The 21,376-nt window shown below is 39.0% G+C and overlaps 1 protein-coding gene across 1 annotated transcript in view; it reads left to right on the top strand.

Moving 5' to 3' along the window:
* Nucleotides 1-20,666, top strand: part of LACTB2 (lactamase beta 2) — a 31,143-nt gene extending 10,477 nt beyond the window's left edge. The window contains exons 3-7 of the mRNA XM_059994755.1: nt 1,185-1,311; nt 12,491-12,669; nt 14,581-14,729; nt 18,230-18,311; nt 19,129-20,666. Of these exons, the coding sequence (XP_059850738.1) occupies nt 1,185-1,311; nt 12,491-12,669; nt 14,581-14,729; nt 18,230-18,311; nt 19,129-19,172 (581 nt within the window). The 3' untranslated portion in view covers nt 19,173-20,666. The remainder of the gene's footprint in view (nt 1-1,184; nt 1,312-12,490; nt 12,670-14,580; nt 14,730-18,229; nt 18,312-19,128) is intronic.
* The last annotated feature ends 710 nt before the right edge of the window (nt 20,667-21,376 follow it).

The following is a 21,376-nucleotide window of genomic DNA, read 5'->3' as shown; positions in this document are numbered from 1 at the left end:
TAATTGTTTCTCCTTTCTCTAAACACCTGCTGCTTTTATTAGCTGAATTGTCCATTTAGTATCCCTTAAGTGGGACTGAGTATAGTTCTCTAATTATTGCCTGTTTGTGTTTTATTTCCCCCAACTATGACAGTTTTTAAGCATTTTGGTGTCATGGTCCTTGTATTCACTGTACATGGTATACTGGTTAGATGACTGCCACTCAGCTATTGGTTGGTTAAGTCATTGATTTTCTTTGTGTCAGTGAGGGTACTATGGGTTACATTTATTTTAATGGTTTCATATCTTAGCCCCGGGTTTGGGACTTCCTTTCAGCTTTCACAGAAAGAACTTTATACTATTATCCTTTTATTATTAAGTACTGCCGTGATGCCATAATCTCTTTTATTCTGTGTTAGGCACCTAGATAGGGAAAAGTTCCCAGTTTTGGTATTACTGCCTCTTCAACACCCATCTTTTTTTTTTTTAATCTGTATTTTTTACTGGAGTCTAGTTGATTTACAATGTTGTATTAGTTTCAGGTGTACAGCAAAGTAATTCACTTATAGATATACGTGTATCTGTTCTTTTTCAGATTCTTTTCCTATATAGATTATTACAGAGTATTGAGTAAAGTTCCCAGTGCTATACAGTATTCAACACCCATCTTGATCTCAAACCTAGCTGAGACTGTGAAGTGCTACTTCCAAATTTTTATATAAAAGAGGAGTGACGGGCTTCCCTGGTGGCGCAGTGGTTGGGAGTCTGCCTGCCTATGCAGGGGACACGGGTTCGTGCCCCGGTCCGGGAGGATCCCACATGCTGCAGAGCGGCTGGGCCCATGAGCCATGGCTGCTGGGCCTGCGCGTCCGGAGCCTGTTGCTCTGCAACGGGAGAGGCCATGGCAGTGAGAGGCCCGCGTACCGGGGGGGAAAAAAAAAAAAAGAGGAGTGACTACAAAAAAAAAAGGCTTTTATGTAGACCTGGAAGGACATGAGAGAATAAAAAACTCTTTTGTTAAGGTGGAGGAAATAGTTACCATCCCAGAGATATGCTGCTACAATTCATCCCATTTTCTGTTGCCTCTTACCGTTAAGATTTTTTGCAGCCAATCTCAAGTGTTCGCCGTATGGAAGTTGATCTCTTAAATGGCTAAATTATCATTTAAAGTGTGACTTAATATATTTTACGTGTTTTGTGACTAGACAGTACATACTGCGTTAAAAAACTCCCACGGAATCCCGAGAGAAAAGAAACTGTAGGAGATGGAGAGCAGCAGTATGTTTATGTGAAAGATGGAGATGTGATTAAGACTGAAGGCGCCACACTAAGGTACGTGAACGTCCTTGAGACGGGGAAGGCGGGGCTGGGGGGAGGGGTCTGTGTATATGTGTTGTAAAAAGACCAGACATATTTGCTTATCTGAGTGAAAATACCTCAGCAGATCCAGAAGATCTGCTAACGTTGGTTTCTCTGGGAAGAGAAATTGGGTTGCTTGAGAAACGGGAAAAGAGAAGTTTTCACTCCATCTGCCTTTTTAAAATTATTTGTTTGAATTAGTTGATTACCTTCTTTTAATAAATAAAATTTAAATTAAAAAAAATAGATTAGCATTTCCTGCTAGGGTGATTTAGGGATTTCTACCCATCAGTTAAATTCAGGGTTCTCTTGTGCTCTCACTCCCAAAAGGTGACCCATCCCTAAAGTAAACACGTTGCCGGCCAGACCCATAATCCCCCGTGACCTATCTGAGGGATTCAAAAGGGTGTTTCAAACTCGTCAACTTTGAAGCTGAACTAATTCTCGTTCTCTCTCCCCCACAATCTGTACTTGTGTTTTGACTTCAGAACATCTACTCTCTCAGTACTTAAGATTTTTTTTTCCTTCTAAGATAGAAGCTGACTCCTCTTCACCCGCGTACTCCCCTGCATCCCTCCCCGCGGCCCTCCCCATCTAATCAGGTTAGTTCTTAACCTCAGAAATATTTGGCAATGGCGCCTCTCTTTCTCCATGTCCATGACCACTTCTTCTTGCTCAGTCTTCCTGTCTGCAGGCTCCCCCCTTTCCAATCTGACCTTCATTCTCCGTCTCAGTTGAAACCTGAAACAGCCCTCACTGCACACAAGGTAATGTTTGTTCTCCTGACCGTGTCACAGTCTGGCCCCAGACTTCTCTGGTCTTCGCTCCCATCACTCCCCTCACAGGCATAGTTAGCAAGGACGCTCTGTGCGGCCGTGCCTTTGCTCGTGCCTTCGTGTACTAGGCATTGCCCCTTCCCCGCAACTTGTCTCCCTGACAGACTCTTATCTGTTCATGCTTCAGACCTAATCCACATGTTACTTCAAGAACCCTTTCCAGGCATAATTCACTATTCCCTCCACTAACTTTCCTATAACCTTTATTATTTTGTATTAAATTGTATTGTAAGTTTTTTTTGTATGTAAGTACCTGAAAAGGTAATCAACTCCTTAGCTTCACAATATTAGTTAATTCTAGTCGCTATGGTCAACCAACCCAGAAATGCATAATGGCTCAAACATGAAAGAAGTTTACTTCTCAGTCACATAAAGTCCAAAACGGGGTGCTGACTAGTGAGTGACCCTCCTGTAAGTGAGGTTTCAGGCTCCGTGCGTCTTGTGATTCCATTAACCTCACTCCTTGGCTTCTGAGGTCGCCGTGCTCACCTCCATCAACCCAGCGGGTGGAGAAAGAGCATGAAAGGGATCTTACCTGGAAGGTTTTCACAGACCCGGCCATCTCTTGCATTGGCTATAAATTCAGTCATGCGGCGCCACTCCTGACAGTGCAGAGACAGGGAAATAGAGCTTAACTTCGTGCCCAGGAAAAAGGGGGAATAGGTTTGATGACAAGCTAGCCACTCTGACACAGGCAGGTCCCAGATTCATCTTTAGATCCTCAGTCCCTGGCACTTAGGAGGTAATGGGTACTTCTCCTACACATAGTAAATTTACTAGCTCCAAAGAGGCGAGTAAATGAACAGAAGAATGAGAAAGAGAAAATGAAGTCATGGGTATCCATGCCACCTTTCAAACCAGTGTTCCCTTTTCTTCAGTATGCAGTGATTGACAGAATTTAATTTATAAACCAACTAATTTCTGGGAATGTTCTTTAAATGCTCTTGTTGAAAATATGATAGTATCTCGTATAATTTGCTCATGGTACCAAAGGAAAACAAACATCATATAGCTGCTACTTCAAAAAGTATTTGGTATTCTCGGACAATACAGAATTTCGCCATCACACACCAGACCTAGTGAAAATGAAAGGGGTCGAGACAGTAGGTGGTTCCTTGAGTCTTCTGTCTCAAAGGCGTGGGTATCACAGTACTGGTTTATCGGTTATCACAGAATTATGGATATTAGATCTATACCTAATTGCAGATTAAGAATATTCAGTGCTTGGAAGTTACTGCCACCCATCTGCCATGAACAGACCACATACTTTAAGCTTTTTATTAGAGTATTCAAACAGAAAAGCGTACCTATCATCCGTGTGCAACGGTGAGTTGTTACAAACTGAACAAACCCTATGAGCAGCACGCAGGTCAAGAAACAACAATATGGTGTAGATGCAGAGAACAGAGAGTAGTGGCTACCAGAGGGGAGGTGGGGGCGTGAAATGGGTAAAGGCGATCAACCGTACCGTGACGATGGAAAATAAATTGGTGGTGGGGAGCATATTGTAGGGTATATTGAAGTACAAATATAATGTTGTACACACGAAACGTATGTAATGTTATAAATCAATGTTACCTCAATTAAAGAAAAAAAAGATTTTTTTAACCTAAAAAAAATGTAGGAAACAGTATCAGTGCCCCAAAGCCTCCCACATCTTGCTTCCCGTCACCACCCCCTCTCAGTGGAATACTGTCTCAGATTCATGGAGCGAATTGATGCCAAGGAGCTCCATATTATCTGAATTCTATTTAAGTTTTGTTTCACTGCCTTCTGATTAAGATAAAGTATGAGGACCTATCTACTTTAAGATTTGGGAGGAAAACTAATACAGAGAATCAAAAAAGTAAACTCAGTTTTTTAAGACTTTGTAAATATTTTCCCAGAATATGAATTCTTTTTTTTTTTTTTTTTTTTTTTTTGGCGGTACCCGGGCCTCTCACTGTTGTGGCCTCTCCCGTTGCGGAGCACAGGCTCTGGACGCGCAGGCTCAGCGGCCATGGCTCACGGGCCCAGCCGCTCCACGGCATGTGGGTTCCCCCCCGACCGGGGCACGAACCCGCGTCCCCTGCATCGGCAGGCGGACTCTCAACCACTGCACCACCAGGGAAGCCCCAAAATATGAATTCTAATTACACTAAAATCTGAATAAAATATTTAATTTACTGATGACCGTGGCTTCCAATTTCCATTTTTATCAAGTCAGTAAAACCCAATTATTTTAAATATTAACAAGACTCATTGTGAAGCAAAAGTTCTATAAGAAGAAGGTTAAAATTTACTAAGTCTCCAAGTATTTGATGACTAGTTGATCTTTTCTGCTTGCCAGTTTTGAAAAAAAAAAAATACAACAGAGAGATAATATCCACCAAGAACCCTTTAGTAAATAGTAGAAAGTTAGCAAGGTTTTTCAGTAAGGATTTGATTCTGGATGTAACTTTCAGGAATTTTCTAGTGAACTAAGTTTAATTTCTCAGAGAAAAATCATTCCAACAGCTTTTGTTGACTGCTCTACATTTTCTAAGACAGCCATCGTTACAAAGTCTGTCTGTCACAGAAGTGGCAGAACTAGATCAGTGCTCTACCTGATGCATGGGAAGGCCACCGCTGCAGTTCCTCGGATCTTTCCTAAAGCTCCTCTGATGTCATTTCCTTTTCCCCTCCTGCCTATGTGAAGAGAATTTTAACACAGTTTTTATGCAAGTTAAAGCATTAGCCACGCAGGTGACTGAAGAATTGGAATTTCTGATCCCCTGATTTAAGAAATCTTAATTGCCTTCAGCCTGGAAAATATCAAAGAAAGCCATAACTGAGCTCTGGCGTGGAGAGTGGGAGGGGAATAATAAAGGAGGCGTTGCAGGCACATTGACAGATAAGGCAATTTGCAGACCCTGAAAAAGAATGGTTCTCCAAATGAGTTTTTGTAGATTATATATAAAAAAAAAAAAAAGATTGGGTTCTGCCCATAAATGCATTCTATGTATGATTGTTCGTAGGATTGGCTATAAGATAGGATACACACCCACACCTACATATTTTTTTCCATGATGGTTTGATTTACGTGTAATATGATTCAGCTAATATCTGTCATATCATATAGATACAATAAAAAGAAAGAAGAAGAAAAGAAAAATTTTCTCCTTGTGATGAGAACTCAGGATTTATCCTCTTAACTTTTTTACGTATCATACAGCTGTGTTAATTATAGTCATCATGTTGTACATTATATGCCTGGTACTTACATTATAATTGGAAATTTGTACCTTTTGAGTACTTTCCTCCAGTTCCTTCTCCCCTCACCAAGAACTTTATTGAACAACGTATTCACCATTTTGTTCCACTACCTTCTGCCACTTTTCAGGCAACTTCATAATTCCATCTTCCCAAAACTTTTTATTTTTTTGAGCAAAGAATTGTACCAGGTACCGTTTATAGTCTTCCAGGGAATTGAAATTTTTTCCATTAAGACAATTTTATAAAGACTGAAATAAATGGAAATCTGAAGGTGCAATGTCTGGTGAATACAGCAGATGAATCAGAACTTCCCAGCCAATCTGTAACAGTTTTTGCCTGGTCATCAAAGAAACATGCAGTCTTGCGTTATCCTGAAGGAAGATTATGCATTTTCTCTTGACTAATTCCGGATGCTTTTTATCGAGTGCTGCTTTCAGTTGGTCTAATTGGGAGCAGTACTTGTTGGAATTAATCGTTTGGTTTTCCAGAAGGAGCTCATAACAGAGGACTCCTTTCCAATCCCACCACATACACAACATCACCTTCTTTGGATGAAGACCTGCCTTTGGTGTGATTCGTGGTGGTTAATTTCACTTGCCCCACAATCTCTTCCATTCCACATTATTGTACAGTATCCGCTTTTCATTGCCCGTCACAATTTGTTTTAAAAACAGAACGTTTTCGTTACGTTTCAGTAGAGAATCATGTGCAGAAATACGGTCAAGAAATTTTTTTCGCTTCATGTATGTGGAACCCAAACATCAAAGCAATGAACATAACCAAGCTGGTGCAAATGATTTTCAGTGATTGATTTGGATATTTTGAGGATGTCGGCTATCTTCCGCTTGGTATAATGTTCATTGTTCTCAATTAATGTCTCTATTTGATCGCTATCAACTTCAACTGGTCTACCCGACTGTGGAGCATCGTCCAGTGAGAAATCTCCAGCACGAAACTTCGCAAGCCACTTTTGACACATTCGATCAGTCACGGCACCTTCTCCATACACTGCACAAATCTTTATTTGCATTTCAGTTGCATTTTTACCTTTCTTGAAATGGTAAAGCGTAATATGCCGAAAATGTTGCTTTTTTTCTTCCATCTTCAATAATAAAATGGCTACACAAAAATTCAATTTTGATAAGTTTATTCTTAATGCACGCTGATATGACAGCTATCACAATACAATCTAACAAAACTGTTTTGAATGAAGCTAAAGACAACAAGTGCTATCTTATGGAAAAAACTAACGAACTTTTTGCCCAACCCAGTAATTTGCATTTGCCTGGTGGCTAGTAATCTTGAGCATCTTTTCATGTCCCTGTTGGTCTTTCATGTATCTTCGTCGGAAAAATGTTCAGGTCTTTGGTCATTTTTTAAATTGGGGTTTTTTTTTGCTATTGAGTTGTATGAGTTCTTTATATATTTTGGATCTTAACTCCTTATCAGAGACATGGTTTGCAAAAATTTTTCCCATTCTGTAGATTGTCTTCACATATTTTTATAGTTGCTGGAAATATACTTCCTGGAATCATTTTTGTATAACATCAAATACTTTCATTAACAGGTTGCAGCAGGTTAAATCAGACAAGAGATGATTTCTAACATCTCTTTAATATTTGCCCTTGGAGCAACTATAAAATCGTAATTGTTTGCAATATATAAAGCATACACTTAGAAACCACAAAAGCATAATAGTTCTTAATGTCAGTTCTTAATGCCTTTCAAAAATAATTGCTCCCATTACACTAGTGTCTCATGTTTTTGTACCTTATATCTGTTACATTTTTAGCAGATTTTTAAAGACTTTACATGTCAATATTTAATATTAAAGGATTTGATTTTTTTGGCAAAGGAGAAACTCTTCTAAGTTATAGTCATTTCAATTTTTTTAATAGATTTTTTTAAATTTTATTTCTGGCTGTGTTGGGTCTTCATTGCTGCGCACAGGCTTTTCTCTAGTTGCGGCGAGCGGGGGCTACTCTTCGTTGTGGTATGTGGGCTCCTCATCGCGGTGGCTTCTCTTACTGCGGAGCACAGACTCTAGGCGCTTGGGCTTCAGTAGTTGTGGCACGTGGGCTCACTAGTTGTAGCGCACGGGCTTAGTTGATCTGCGGCATGTGGGATATTCCCGGACCAGGGCTCAAACCCGTGTCCCCTGCGTTGGCAGGCGGAGTCTTAACCACTGCACCACCAGGGAAGCCCTCAGTTTTCTTACATGCTGTTATTTCAGAGTTGAATTTTGTCATATGTCTTTGCAATGTCTAGGAAGATGATCTTACCAGCTTTCTCCATAGCTTTATTATTATTTTCAGGGATCTTATAATAGTGAAACACCCTTGCATTTTTTTGAATAAACTTTATTTGGTCATGATGTTATTTTTAAATTTGCTTTTGAATTCTATTTGTTAATATTTTAGTTAATATTTTTATAACAATATTCATTAGTGAGATTGGGTGGTAGTTTTTTTGTGCAGCCTTTATCAGGTTTGGGAGTCATAAATTTTCCTTCTTTTTCTATGCTCTGGGATAGATTGTAGTGAAATTATCTGACTTTTAAATGTTTGTTAGAGTTAGCCCGTGAAAGTACTGAGCCTTTAGTTGCTAATGATAATTACACATCTTTTTAGTGACGCTTTATTGTCACTTACTAGTAATATGGTCCTGTGAGTTAAGCTTAATGCATATAATTTAAGCTTCTTTGTGTACTTTTTATGGATTCTCTTTTTAATACAAGAGTAGGCTTTAAAAATTTATGTAATCTAACTTACTTCGTTAAAGGTTTACTTATCATTATGACTTCCAGAATCTAAAAACCAAATTTGAGGGACTTCCCTGGCGGTCCAGTGGTTAACACTCTTCACTGCCAGTGCAGGGGACGCAGGTTCAATCCCTGGTCGGGGAACTAGGATCCCACATGCCACATGGCACAGCCAAAAAAAATTTTTTTAAATAAAAACCAAACTTGAAAATACATTTGGATCATTAGGTAGGCTTTTCAAGGTCTTGAGGAAGAGAGGCACACAGAATTACCTTTGATGGTATGGCTTTGTTGGGCAGAAAAATACAGTTGCTCGTTGATATCTTCTCTCACCAGTTTTGTTCTGTTTCATTTACTGAAACCCCTATTATTCTGTTAGAACTCTTAGACTCGTCCTTTAACTTTTTTTTCTCCTATTTTCTATCTTTTTGCCTGTTTGCTGTACTTTCTGGGAGGTTTTTATCAGCTTTATCTCTTAATCCTATTTTTTTCATTCCTCTTCTCACATTTTTAACTTTCAGGAGCTCTTTTTGCCCCTAAAGGCTCCTTTCATACTATCCTTTCTTGTTCCATAGTTGCAACTTCTTATCTCTCTGAGGACATTGCAGTTTTTTGTGGGGCAGTTTTTCTTGGGGCTATCGAGGGGAGGTTTGTGGGAGGGTTTGGAAATTTCCTTCTTCATAATGTGTGGCCTACAAACTAGTTTGTTTTTATTTTCTCTCCTCAGTGTGAAAGGCTTTCTTCAGATGCATAGTGATGTGGTATTTACTGATGTCTTCTAAGGGAGACCTCAGAGCTATTGGGAGCCCTGTAGGTTGTGAGCCTCACTGCAGGGTCATCTGGATGAATTGTTTAGTTGGGGAACCTCCAACATTGGAATCTTAGAGTCTTTCTTCCTGAGCTGGTAAAATTCCCAGAAGAGACTCTTCTAAGCTTCATGTTGGATAAAGGCCTGGCTGCCAGCATTACAGGAGCTGAGTGTGGAAAGAAGGCTTGGGGAAATGCATATATTCACAACAGTCTTCCTGTTTTCAGGATTATGTCACTACCTCTATCTGTGCCTGTGTTTTACCCTCTTCAAAAATTAAATCTCCCGTTTTTTCCCTTAGCGGGGTTGGGGTGCTTGTCAAACCGCTCAAAACGGGAAGAGAATCTGAAGATCTCAATGTTTGTTACATACACTCTCAGCAAATCCTTGTTTGGCCTCCGCTCCTCACTTCACCCTCTGCTTCTGCTTTCCTGGTGCCCCACGTCCTGAGACTGGAGAATTCTGCAGTGTAAATCTGGTTGGGTCTCAGCTTTCACCACTGCCAGTGTAGACTTCAGTATTTTCATGTCTGATAAGTCACTTCTCACTCACCTGTCTTCTTTCTAGCTTCTAAAATTTTATTGATATGGTCCATTCTCCTCACCCCTGTGGATTTATGCCATTTTTCAAATATCCCTTTATGGTAATTTTATTGATGTTTTAGGAGGAAACAAAAGATGCAGGTGTGCAATCCAGTCTTTAACCAGAAACACACTTTCAATTCCTAAATAGTAAATCCAAACATGCAATTATATTTGCCCTGTCTTCCCCCCAAAAAACCCATCATTGAGAAAATTTATTTAAAGTATTCCAAGCACATAAAAATCCAATACTATTTAGAATAGGCAAAGAGAAGGATAATTAACCTCTCAAGCTAAATAAAATATAATTTAAACCTTATTCCATCAGACATTTATTGCTATCTCCTGTGATTCAATTATCTAGAATGTAAAAAGAATGTGAAATGGAGAGATTAATGCTACCCACCCCATACTAGGAGAAGGATTAAGTGTGTAATGCCTGTAAATCCCTGAAGTCAATGCTTGGCACGTGGAAAGCAATATATTAATATTAGCTACCACTAAGTACTAAGCACTGGGAATATAAAGATGAGAATACGACAGGAGTCCTGCCTTTTAGGAGTTCATAGCCTTATGAGGTAGAATGGTAAACAAACAAGAAAACAATGTGAAAACTGCCATAATAGAAGTAAAATTCAAAGTATAGGAGTAATAACAGAAAAAAGTGACCAGTACAGAGGGTTGTCTGTATGTGGCTGAGAAATCAAGAGCTCTGGAGAACAAATTACTTAGACTTAGTTTTGTTTTGTTTGTTTGTTTGTTTGTTGGCTGTGTTGGGTCCTCGTTGCTGCGCGCCGGCTTTCTCTAGTTGCGGAGAGCAGGGGCTACTCTTCGTTGCGGTGCGTCGACTTGTCATTGCGGTGGCTTCTCTTGTTTCAGAGTACGGGCTCTAGGCATGAGGGCTTCAGTAGTTGTGGCACGCGGGCTCAGTAGTTGTGGCACATGGGCTTAGTTGCTCCGTGGCATGTGGGATCTTCCCAGACCAAGGCTTGAACCCGTGTCCCCTGCATTGGCAGGCAGATTCTTAACCACTGTGCCACCAGGGAAGCCCCCTAGACTTAGTTCTTTATCTGGCTTATTATTGGTATAGTCATAAACCTTCATGTAGGAAATTCCCTGGCGGTCCAGTAGTTAAGACTCTGGGCTTCCACTGCAGCGGCACAGGTTCGATCCCTGCTTGGGGGACTAAGATCCCACATGCTGCACGGCGTGGGCGAAGGAAAAAAAGCAAAAGAAAAACTTCATGTAAATATAAATAGGAATTATTGAAATAAAAATATTTGTCATGCATTAAAAGTATTATCATAGTTTTATTTATCAACAAAAACAAAGTCGGAGAAGAGGACAAAGGAAATAAAAGTATGTTAATTTTTTTATCTTATATAGGGTGAAATCAATGAAAACTGCTTTGTTCTTTTTTTATATATAAATTTATTTCATTTATTTATTTTTGGCTGCATTGGGTCTTCATTGCTGTGCACAGGCTTTCTCTAGTTGTGGCGAGCCGTGGCTACTCTTCGTCGCGGTGCGCGGGCTTCTCATTGCGGTGGCTTCTCTTGTTGTGGAGCACGGGCTCTAGGCGCACAGGCTTCAGTTGTTGTGGCTCGCGGGCTCTAGAGTACAGGCTCAGTAGTTGTGGTGCACGGGCTTAGTTGCTCCGCGGCATGTGGGATCTTCCCGGACCAGGGCTCAAACCCATGTCCCGTGCATTGGCAGGTGGATTCTTAACCACTGTGCTCCCAGGGAAGCCCCTGCTTTGTTCTTAAAATTTTTAACAAGAAAGAAAATATAATGTTTCTTTTAAACTTTTAGATTACCACTACTAAAATATTTACCATTTATTAAGCATGTAACTTTGTGCCGTATACTATGCTAAGCACTTAAATGCTCATCTTGAATCTCCCAGCAGTCCTTTAAGACACATGCTATTCACATTTCAATGAAAAACTGACATTAAGAGAAGTTAATTTGCCCAGTTTTCTTACATCTACTTAAGTGTATGTAGCTTACAAATCACTAGGAAAAAAAAAAAGACGAAAGAAAATGCAGTCCATATAACCTAAAGTGACAGCAAGGAAGTCGAAAAACCAGAAATCTTGAAAGTTAATGACTGAAGTGAGTAAGACATATTCATTATGGGGGAAGGAGGAGAGAAGGGCAATGTAAATAGGAAAACTATTCTGTTAAAAAAAAAAACTCTGAGACCAAATCAAAAAATAACAAAAGCACCATTTTTAAGGATGCTCATTCAGTGTTACTGTTGGAGGAAAACTGCCCACAATAGGAAACTAAATGAATTGTGATTCACGCATATAGTGAAATACTATGTAAGCATTAAAAATCATGTTTTAGAAAAAGATTTAATGATGTAGGAAAATACAGTATAGTAAACAAAAAATTCAAAAATCAGGTATTAAAGCAACATGACAGTTTTGTTTTTAAGATATAAATATGCAAAGAATCCAAAAATATATATCCTTAAAAGCATATGATCCAGCAACTCCACTTTAGGGTACATATCCAAAGGAAACGAAATCATTATGTTGAAGGGATATCTGTACCCCGTGTTCATCACAGTACTATTTATAATAGCCAAGACATGGAAACAACCTCAGTGTCTATTGACAGATGAATGGTGGTCCAGTGGGTAAGACTCTGTGCTCCCAGTGTAGGGGGCCCAGGTTTGATCCCTGGGCAAAAGTATTAAATTTGCACTTCAGAGTGAGAAATTTGATTTAGCTAAAGGAGAGAATTTTCTGATGATAATTTGCAGTGGGCCACAAGAGAAAAAGGAGCTATTTAAGAAACTTACTGACATCATTTATTCGTGTCTTGTCCAGAGATAAAGACAGAAAATAATTTACTTCTCAAAATTTCTTCTAAGCCTAAGAGTTCATAACTGTTACTATTTCCTCTTTCTTCTTTCCACCAGAGTTATATACACACCTGGCCACACTGATGATCATATGACCCTACTTTTAGAAGAGGAAAATGCTCTCTTTTCTGGAGATTGCATCCTAGGGGAAGGAACAACCGTATTTGAAGACCTCTATGATTATATGCGCTCCCTAAAAGAGTTATTAAAAATCAAAGCTAAAGTTATATATCCAGGTGGGTAATATTATTAATCTAGCAAACCATTTGTGTCAAATGATGAGGAAGATTCATTTTGGTTTGTCTGTGCGTGTTCTTTGTGGTTTCAGCCTTGAAGAGATACATTTAAATTGCTTCTTTCTAAATTACACCCCTAAGTCTTGTCTAGCAATACAATTTAAAAGACCGAGAGTTGTTTTAATAACTTTTTTTAAATATATGAGGGTTATTTTTTAACATCTGCACAGCTGTTAATAGAACTGTTAAACAAATGAAATAAACTTACTGGAACAAGAAAATTTTTTTCATTCCGTAAGCTATCTTCAGTTTTGTTAACTTGATTTCTGTTGTGGACTACATTTTAGCCATGTAACCAACCCTGGGTAACATTTGATGTCTGAGCTTTAGTTTTTTAACTCACTATATGGAAATATCAATAGCTTCTATATCAACTGTAAAATTGTGTATTTATTTCCTTTCTCCAGAAAAAGAAACCTGTTGTTAGTATATTAGCTATCACTGCCCTGCTTTACAATACGAATCTCTCCTCCATCCTGAAAGCTAAGAAAGATACAGTACCCAACAAAGGCCCCCAGAAGGAAAAAGAGACTCGATTACTTAATTTTTTAAGTCCTTCCAACTTGTTCCTAACCAAAGGGCCATGGAAAGATCTGTAAATACAGTGTCTTCAGTACCTTCATATTCTCTCATGAGTTCCCACTGCTGAGGGGTTAGGAAACATACAGTGAGGCTGGGCATTTGGATTAATATTGTGACATAAAAGGAGTGGAGGATGACAGCTACTTTGAAAGAGAAGACAGTAGACATTTGATGCACCCACATTGGAGCAAAGCTAATGAGAGCCTGCCCGGTGCAGGTTCTTGGAGTGTTGGCTTTAGTAAATCCAGTGAACTGGCTTATTGGCACAGCAGGACCTCATATGTCAATGACGGTCTGTAGCCATAGCTACCATATATTAAAGCCTGCTACCCTACCCGCCAGGTACTGTGCAGGGACCTTCACAGAGCTGTCCTCACAAAAACCCAGAGAAGCAGGTAGCTGAAGAAATAAACTCGGAGATTCATAGACTATCCCAGCCACACAGCTAGTAAATGATAGTCGGTATCCTAAAGCCCATGCTCTTTACCTAACGGGTTTGTCTGCTTCTGGTATTTTGTTCTCAGCCCTCTTGCAGATTTGTGTAATATATTCATTTTCACTGTCTTAAAGAGTGAGTAAATTCCAATATAACTTTATCCGGGTTATCAACATTTCTGAATTGCTAGCCTATACATAAGATTCTTACAGTTCTCCTGTGGTTCTTGTGAATTTTTAATAGCTCTTGGTCACTTACATGAAGCTACCTTTTACATTCCCCTTTTCAATCTTTGATAAGCATAGTGGTTAAGAGCACAGAGTGGTTAGAAGCTCCTGAATCAGAATCCCAGCTCCACCCCTTCTTAGCTGTGTAACTGTAGGCAGATTATTGACCCTCCCTATGCCTCAGTTTCTGCTGTACAAAGAGAATAATTAAAGTATCAGTACCTACTTCATGGGATTCTTGTAAGGCTAATGTATATTAAGCATTTAGAGTAATGTCTGGCAAATAATGAACACTCTGTAAATGTTACCTATTGATACTGTTGTGGTCACTATTTTTATTGTTAAATTTTTATTTTCTAACTTTTAATGAACACAATAATATCTTATGTAGATTTTGATATAATTCTCTAATGTTTTTTGGCATTATATGTAATTTTTAAATCTCTTATTACCTGTATAGTTTTCCAGATAATTCTTATTTGTCGTGTATTTAGTATGCCTTTTCAATATACTATATGAAATATTTTTAAATAGAGTAAATTAACTTCAGTTGTACTTAAAATTTTTTATCTGGTTGAAATCATTTTTGTAATTATTCTGATGCAGGACATGGCCCAGTAATCCATAATGCCGAAGCTAAAATTCTACAATACATTTCTCACAGAAATATCCGAGAACAGCAAATTCTTACATTATTTCATGAGAACTTTGAAAAGTCCTTCACAGCAATGGATCTTGTAAAAGTTATTTACAAGGTAATTTTCATTTATCTTATTTGTTCAAAGCCACAATTTTAATAGAATAATCCATTCAGTAGACTATAGATGTAGTAAATTCATCACGTCCCAGAGCAGAATGAGTCTGTTAATTTTTTAAGTAATGTCACTCGTATGGATTTGAGACCATCAATCTCAACTTTCTAGAACACAGAAGTTGGACAAACACTGGCCCGCAGAGCAAAAATAACCATCCTGAGCCATTATTAAGCCTTTTATACTCCACTCTGTAGGGGAGACCATTGCCAACAGCCTGGCGGTTAATCTTTGTTATGATTTGTGTATTATTCTAGCCATCTTGATGATCTGGTGTCCTGACCGGCAGCAAGTAAGGGGCGATCTGCTAGAGACAGCTACTGGGATAATAGCAGTGAGAAGTAGTAGCAATGCTAACAATAGATTAAAAGGAGGAAGGCCATGAAGAAGAGCATGAGTAGAGTCACTTAGTGTAGAGAGAAAGGGCCCCTCACTCAGTGGCCTCTGAGCACATCACTGCATGACAGCACTGTGTGGCAATCCATCAGTATAATTCAGTTTTTCAGCAAATGTTTATTAGATACCTGCTTTGGGGTTAAGAATGGAATAAGATTATCTGGGTTTTAAAACTCCCACTACCATAACCTGTATGGCCATAAGATACCTGAGAGTATAACTAAAGATGAGCTTGAAAAGGAACCTGGGCCAGTTTCAATTAGTAAGGACCATAATGTCCCATGGGCCTAATTTATCAAAAACCAGGTATCTCAGTGTGCTTTGTTTTAAAAGGGAGGAATGAATGATTAAAAGGGCTGACAATAATAAGTGCCAGGAGCCAAAGGGCAATGTAAACGTTTAAATTCTGCAAAAGAGTTCATTTCCTCACAATACTAAAGTTTAGCCACTCTAGACTATACATTGAAACATGGGTAGTTTTTTCTAACCCAAGTACAGACAGCAGAACTCTCTGATAACCCTCACAGATGGGTCATCCAGTGACTATGCAGGCCTCAGAAATGCTTGTTCTGCATTCAGAGATGTGTTCACTGTACACATGTGTGAAGCACCTGTCACATATAGAACAGCATTAGGTATTGCAGAGACATTTATCCATTCCACAGATGTTTACTGAATGCCTTCATGTACCACACACTGGACTAGGTGCAGAGGCACAAAGATGACTACAGATCCCTGCCCTCAAAGGACTCATGGTTTAGCAAAGACAGACATGTTAAACAGATTCTTGTAGTTCTGGCTGTATCATAATAGCTCCCATTTCTGAGCACATTACTATGTGTTAGACACTGTACTAAATGCTTCACATTTACCGTTGTAATTTGAAGTACTTAATTTCAAGTACCTTGAATTTTCACTGCATAAAGATACTGTTATTCCAACTTAACAGATTAAAAACAAACTCAAAAAGTGTGAGTTAAGTAAGTTTTCCAAGGGCACAAAACTAGCAGATGTCACACGCTCAAATGTCAGAAGTCAGATACTCAAATCTTTTGTTTTTCTATCACACCAAGCTCCCTGCAAGGCCCATACACAGTACGTCAGGGCATAAAGGAAAGATGAGTCATTTCTGCCTGGTGAAGATGCAGGGTGATGAGGCTTGTCCAGAAAAGCTTCAGAAACTTAATTATTGAATCGGATCTTGAAGAAGGAGTGAGGTCAGAGTACAGGAGAAGAGAAGTCATTCTAGACAGAAGGAAAGATGTGTTCAAACACTGGGAGTCACAAAAGCATCGTGTGTGTTTGAAAACCCACAAAGAAAATGCATCTGACCGGAGCCCAGAATGTATATTGTAGATGGGCAGGGAGGGGGTCCCAGGAAATGAGGCAAGAAAGGCAGGCATGGCAGGTCAGGGGAAGCCCTTGGTTGCCATGCTAAAAAAATTTGGGCTCCAGCCAATAAGCTGGGAATGACCACCCAAGGATCTTAGGCAGGGAGTCACATAATTAGACCTAGAAAATCACACTGGTGGATATAATATATGGTACTGGAGCGTCAGGGAGTTTGGGGTTGGAGGTTTCTGCTTGGGAATCATTAACACATGATGTTGTGGTGACAAGTTGATCAAGTAAAAAGAGAAGAGAGTCAATGATACAATTCATCATGAACATCAGTATTGAAGAGAAATCGGGGAAGAATATCCAGGATGAAGATGAAATCATAAGAGGTAGAATAACCAAGGGAAAAGAGAGGAGTTCTTCCAAACGGAGAGACTAGCCAGTTGATTTCAGGTAAAATGAGGACTGAAAAGAATTCTTTGAATTTTGATTAAAATATAATTCAATGATTTTTGCAAAACATTTTCAGGGAGCTGAGAAATGGACATAGTAAATTTAGTCAAGAAGCTTGACTTCAGGAAAATTCTTACTTAAAGAATATAAGGGGGCTTCCCTGGTGGCACAGTGGTTGAGAGTCCGCCTGCCAATGCAGGCGACACGGGTTCGTGCCCCGGTCCAGGAAGATCCCACATGCCGCGGAGCGGCTGGGCCCATGAGCCATGGCCGCTGAGCCTGCACGTCCGGAGCCTGTGCTCCGCAATGGGAGAGGCCACAACAGTGAGGCCCGCGTATCGCAAAAAAAAAAAAAAAAAGAATATAAGGACACAGATACTGTATGTTACCACTTGTAATGTGGAACCTAAAAAATACAACAAACTAGTGAATATAACAAAAAAAGAAACAGACTCACAGCTATAGAGAACAAATTAGTGGTTACCGGTGGGGAGAGGGAAGGGGGAGGGGCAATAAAAGGGTAGGGGAGTATAAACTGTTATGTATAAAATAAGCTACAAAGATAAACATATTGTACAGCACAGGGAATAAAGCCAATATTTTATAATAACTAAATGGAATATAACCTTTAAGAATTGTGAAGCACCATATTGTACTTAACATTAATATTGTATATCAGGTATACTCCAATAAAATTAAAAATATATATTTAGAAAAAAGAATAAAAGGAATATTTATTTTGTTTACCATTCAGATAATAGTTGTCAGTATTACTAGCTTGGCAAAAATAAACGAAAAATTGTAAGTTTTAAGGTGGAAACATACATACTTTTAATAAAAATGTGCAAAGACATTATCATGTAACCTAATAAATAGACCATAGGGCCAACTGTCTGTAGAATCATCAAAACTACCTAGAATAATTTTTATGTTTATTTATTCATTCATTTATAAAATACTGAGTTCCCACTATGTGCCATTTTGCTAAGCACTGGGTATTCAGTAGTGAACAGATGCTGCTACTGTACTGTCTTTATGGCGCTTACAGTCTGTTTGCCTATAAGTATATTTCTAATAATAAAGTGACTCAAAGCAAGACATACATAAGATGAAACAGTGTTGATTATTACTCTATAAAACTGTATTTGAATTAAGACTGTATTATTTTGCCTTTTTTCTTTCAAAGTTTCAAAAAGATTAACTCTGTTCTTTTTTAAAAAAGAAATGCTTTACTTTCACTCTCATTTTTCTTTTAGGATACTCCTGAGCATTTACATAAAATGGCCGAACATAACCTCTTACTTCATTTGAAAAAATTAGAAAAGGAAGGAAAGATATGTAAGTATTCTTCCAAATTTTAGTTCTTTTATTACCAGCACTTAAAATATTTGTTAACAAATGAACTAGTTTCCTTTGAGGAAAAACACCACCCACCAGAGTTCTCCCTTGAATGTCACTGTAAGTTGGAGAGACAGTCACTAGGAAAGGTCAGCAGCAAAAGGCCAGGGGATCACAAGTTAGAACAAAAGCTTCCACAGGAATGAGAATCTCGCATGGGGGTTTCAGTCCTCACCCACCAGAATGACAGCCACGGGCATGTAGCAGGAAGAGAGCTTCTCCTCTCCCAGACCACACGACCATGAAGGATTTTACATGTATCGATTAGAAGATGTGGGAACATCCAAAGGTCTAGCAGCAGTAAAGGTAGCAAACTCAAAGATATTAAAGCAGTAATTCTATAATTGTTCCCTAGTGTTAAGTTAATTTGTCAAGTTAATAATCTTAGAAGTTTGATCCTTAGAAAGCAAGAGGTGGGCTTCCCTGGTGGCGCAGTGGTTGAGAGTCCGCCTGCCGATGCAGGGGACACGGGTTCGTGCCCCGGTCTGTGCTCCGCAACGGGAGAGGCCACAACAGTGAGAGGCCCGTGTACTGCAAAAAAAAAAAAAAAAAAAAAAAAGCAAGAGGTGCAAAGTTGGACTTTGTGTAGAAGCTTCAGCAACATCTTTATATGTACCCCCCCAAGAAAAACCCCAGCTTTATATTGAGCAACAAAATTATTTTAGGAATTAATGGTTTTTCTAGTTACAAGCTAACTTAAAATCTAGTGATTTGCTCATCTTTTGTTAAATGTTTACTCTGTAATTTCCTTCCACAGTTAGCATCATGGATCCTGAGGAGAAATGGAAAGCTCATCTTTAGTTTCAGCTTAAAGAAAGATTTTGTTGTTTTGTTTTTAGAGAATGGTATGTTTTGTTAACTATTAATTATTTACAGAGAATATAGCATGTGGAACATTGAAAATAATCCTAAATATACTTTAACATCATACTTATTCTAAAGTATGTAAATTACATTTTACACCTATAATATTAGCTATTTGTCTCACCTAGGTCTTATAACATTTTACCAAAAATTCAAAATCCAATAGTTTATCCATTTTCAATACATAAAATAAGTTTCTTTTAAAATAATTTATGTCATTTAAAATAATTTATGTCATTTAAACTGGATATTATTCTTAGAGGTTATTTATCTATTACCAGTGGTCAGTAATACTGTTTTTTTCTAGCTGCTTCAATTAACAGCGCAGATTTCAGTGTAATCCTTCCTTTTCTGCAACCTTTGTCTATATCTGTAGATTACAGGCTTGTTTTCATGTTTCTATCAATTATATCATGTTTATATATCAGTTCTATACCTCTGTATCACGTATACTTTCTCATAGTGGCATCCTACAAATGATTCATGTAAATCAACTTCTGGTAATAGAAAAATATTAAATTCCCAATTAAAGTCATTGTATATAAATAATTATTTCTGTAATCCATTAGTACAACCAACTTACTTTCCAAATTTAGGTTTTCATATATAGTCATCAACATATATATGAATTATATACCAAAGTTTTTAAAATTAGAATATTATAAGACAGAATTTTTTATAAGAAGTGTTTATAAATAGTGGTTAGGGGACTTCCCTGGTGGCGCAGTGGTTGAGTCCACCTGCCAGTGCAGGGGACATGAGTTCGAGCTCTGGTCCAGGAAGATCCTACATGCCACGGAGCAACTAAGCCCGTGCACCATGACTACTGAGCCTGCACTCTTAGAGCCCATGAGCCACAACTGCTGAGCCCGTGCACCACAACTACTGAAGCCCACGTGCCTAGAGCCCGTGCTCTGCAACAAGAGAAGCCACCACGATGAGAAAACCACGCACCACAACGAAGAGCAGTCCCCGCTCGCCACAACTAGAGAAAACCCGCGCACAGCAATGAAGACCCAGTGCAGCCAAAAATAAATAATTTTTTAAAAAATAGATAAGCAACAAGCATATCTATTTAAAGTAAATAGTAGTTAGGGGGACTTCCCTGGTGGCACAGTGGTTGAGAATCCGCCTGCCAATGCAGGGGACACGGGTTCGATCCCTGGTCCGGGAAGATCACACATGCCACGGAGCAACTAAGCCCATGTGCCACAACTACTGAGCCCGTGCTCTAGAGCCCATGAACCACAACTACTGAGCCCGCGTGCTGCAACTACTGAAGCCCGCACACCTAGAGCCCACGCTCCACAGCGAGAGAAGCCACCGCAATGAGAAGCCCACACACTGCAGCGAAGAGTAGCCCCCGCTCGCTGCAACTAGAGAAAGCCCGCGCGCAGCAATGAAGACCCAACACAGCCAAAAGTAAATAAATAAAATAGATAAATTTAAAATAAAATAAAAATATATAATGAGTTGTCTTTAAAAAAAAAATAGTAGTTAGGTTCTAAGGTAGCCCACCAATGCTTATTTAACCCATAAGGTTGCCAAATGACAATACAAAAATGAGCTCAGAATCCTGAAAGTATACTTTCTTTTCTCTTTTCTAAAGACTTTTTAAAAATTCTTTAAAAACTTTAACATCCTTACCTCTTCCTGCCACTTCTCCAAAGGCCCCTAGGATTTTCATACCATTCTAAACTCTGGAGACCTGTTGTGTTCCTGAAACCATTCCATATTACAAAATGACTGTGAACTCAACAACAAAAAACAAACAACCCAGTTCAAAAATGGGCAAAGGACTTGATAAGACATTTGTCCCAAGAAGATATGCAAATGGCCAATAAGCACATGAAAAGATGTTCACCATCTCTAATCATGAGGGAAATGCAAATTAAAACCACAACGAATTAGGACACAGGGATGAGAAGAGCATTCTGAACTGGGGGAATCGCATACACAAAGCTGTGGGATCGCTGTCTTTCTAAGGTACCATGGCACACTTTAAGCTGCAAGTGGATCTGTTGAAAGAGGGGTGATGAGGGAAGGTTATGAAACTTGGCTCTTGAATGAGTCTAGGCAACTGAGCTTTATCAAAAACAATGGCGTCCACTAAGTATCTGCCTTGTGTGGGTGCTGGGCCA

This window comes from Delphinus delphis, chromosome 17 (assembly GCF_949987515.2).
Source record: "Delphinus delphis chromosome 17, mDelDel1.2, whole genome shotgun sequence".
Taxonomy (NCBI): Eukaryota; Metazoa; Chordata; class Mammalia; order Artiodactyla; family Delphinidae; genus Delphinus; species Delphinus delphis.
Note: the sequence above shows the minus strand (reverse complement) of the source record. Positions and strands in the feature narration are given on the sequence as shown.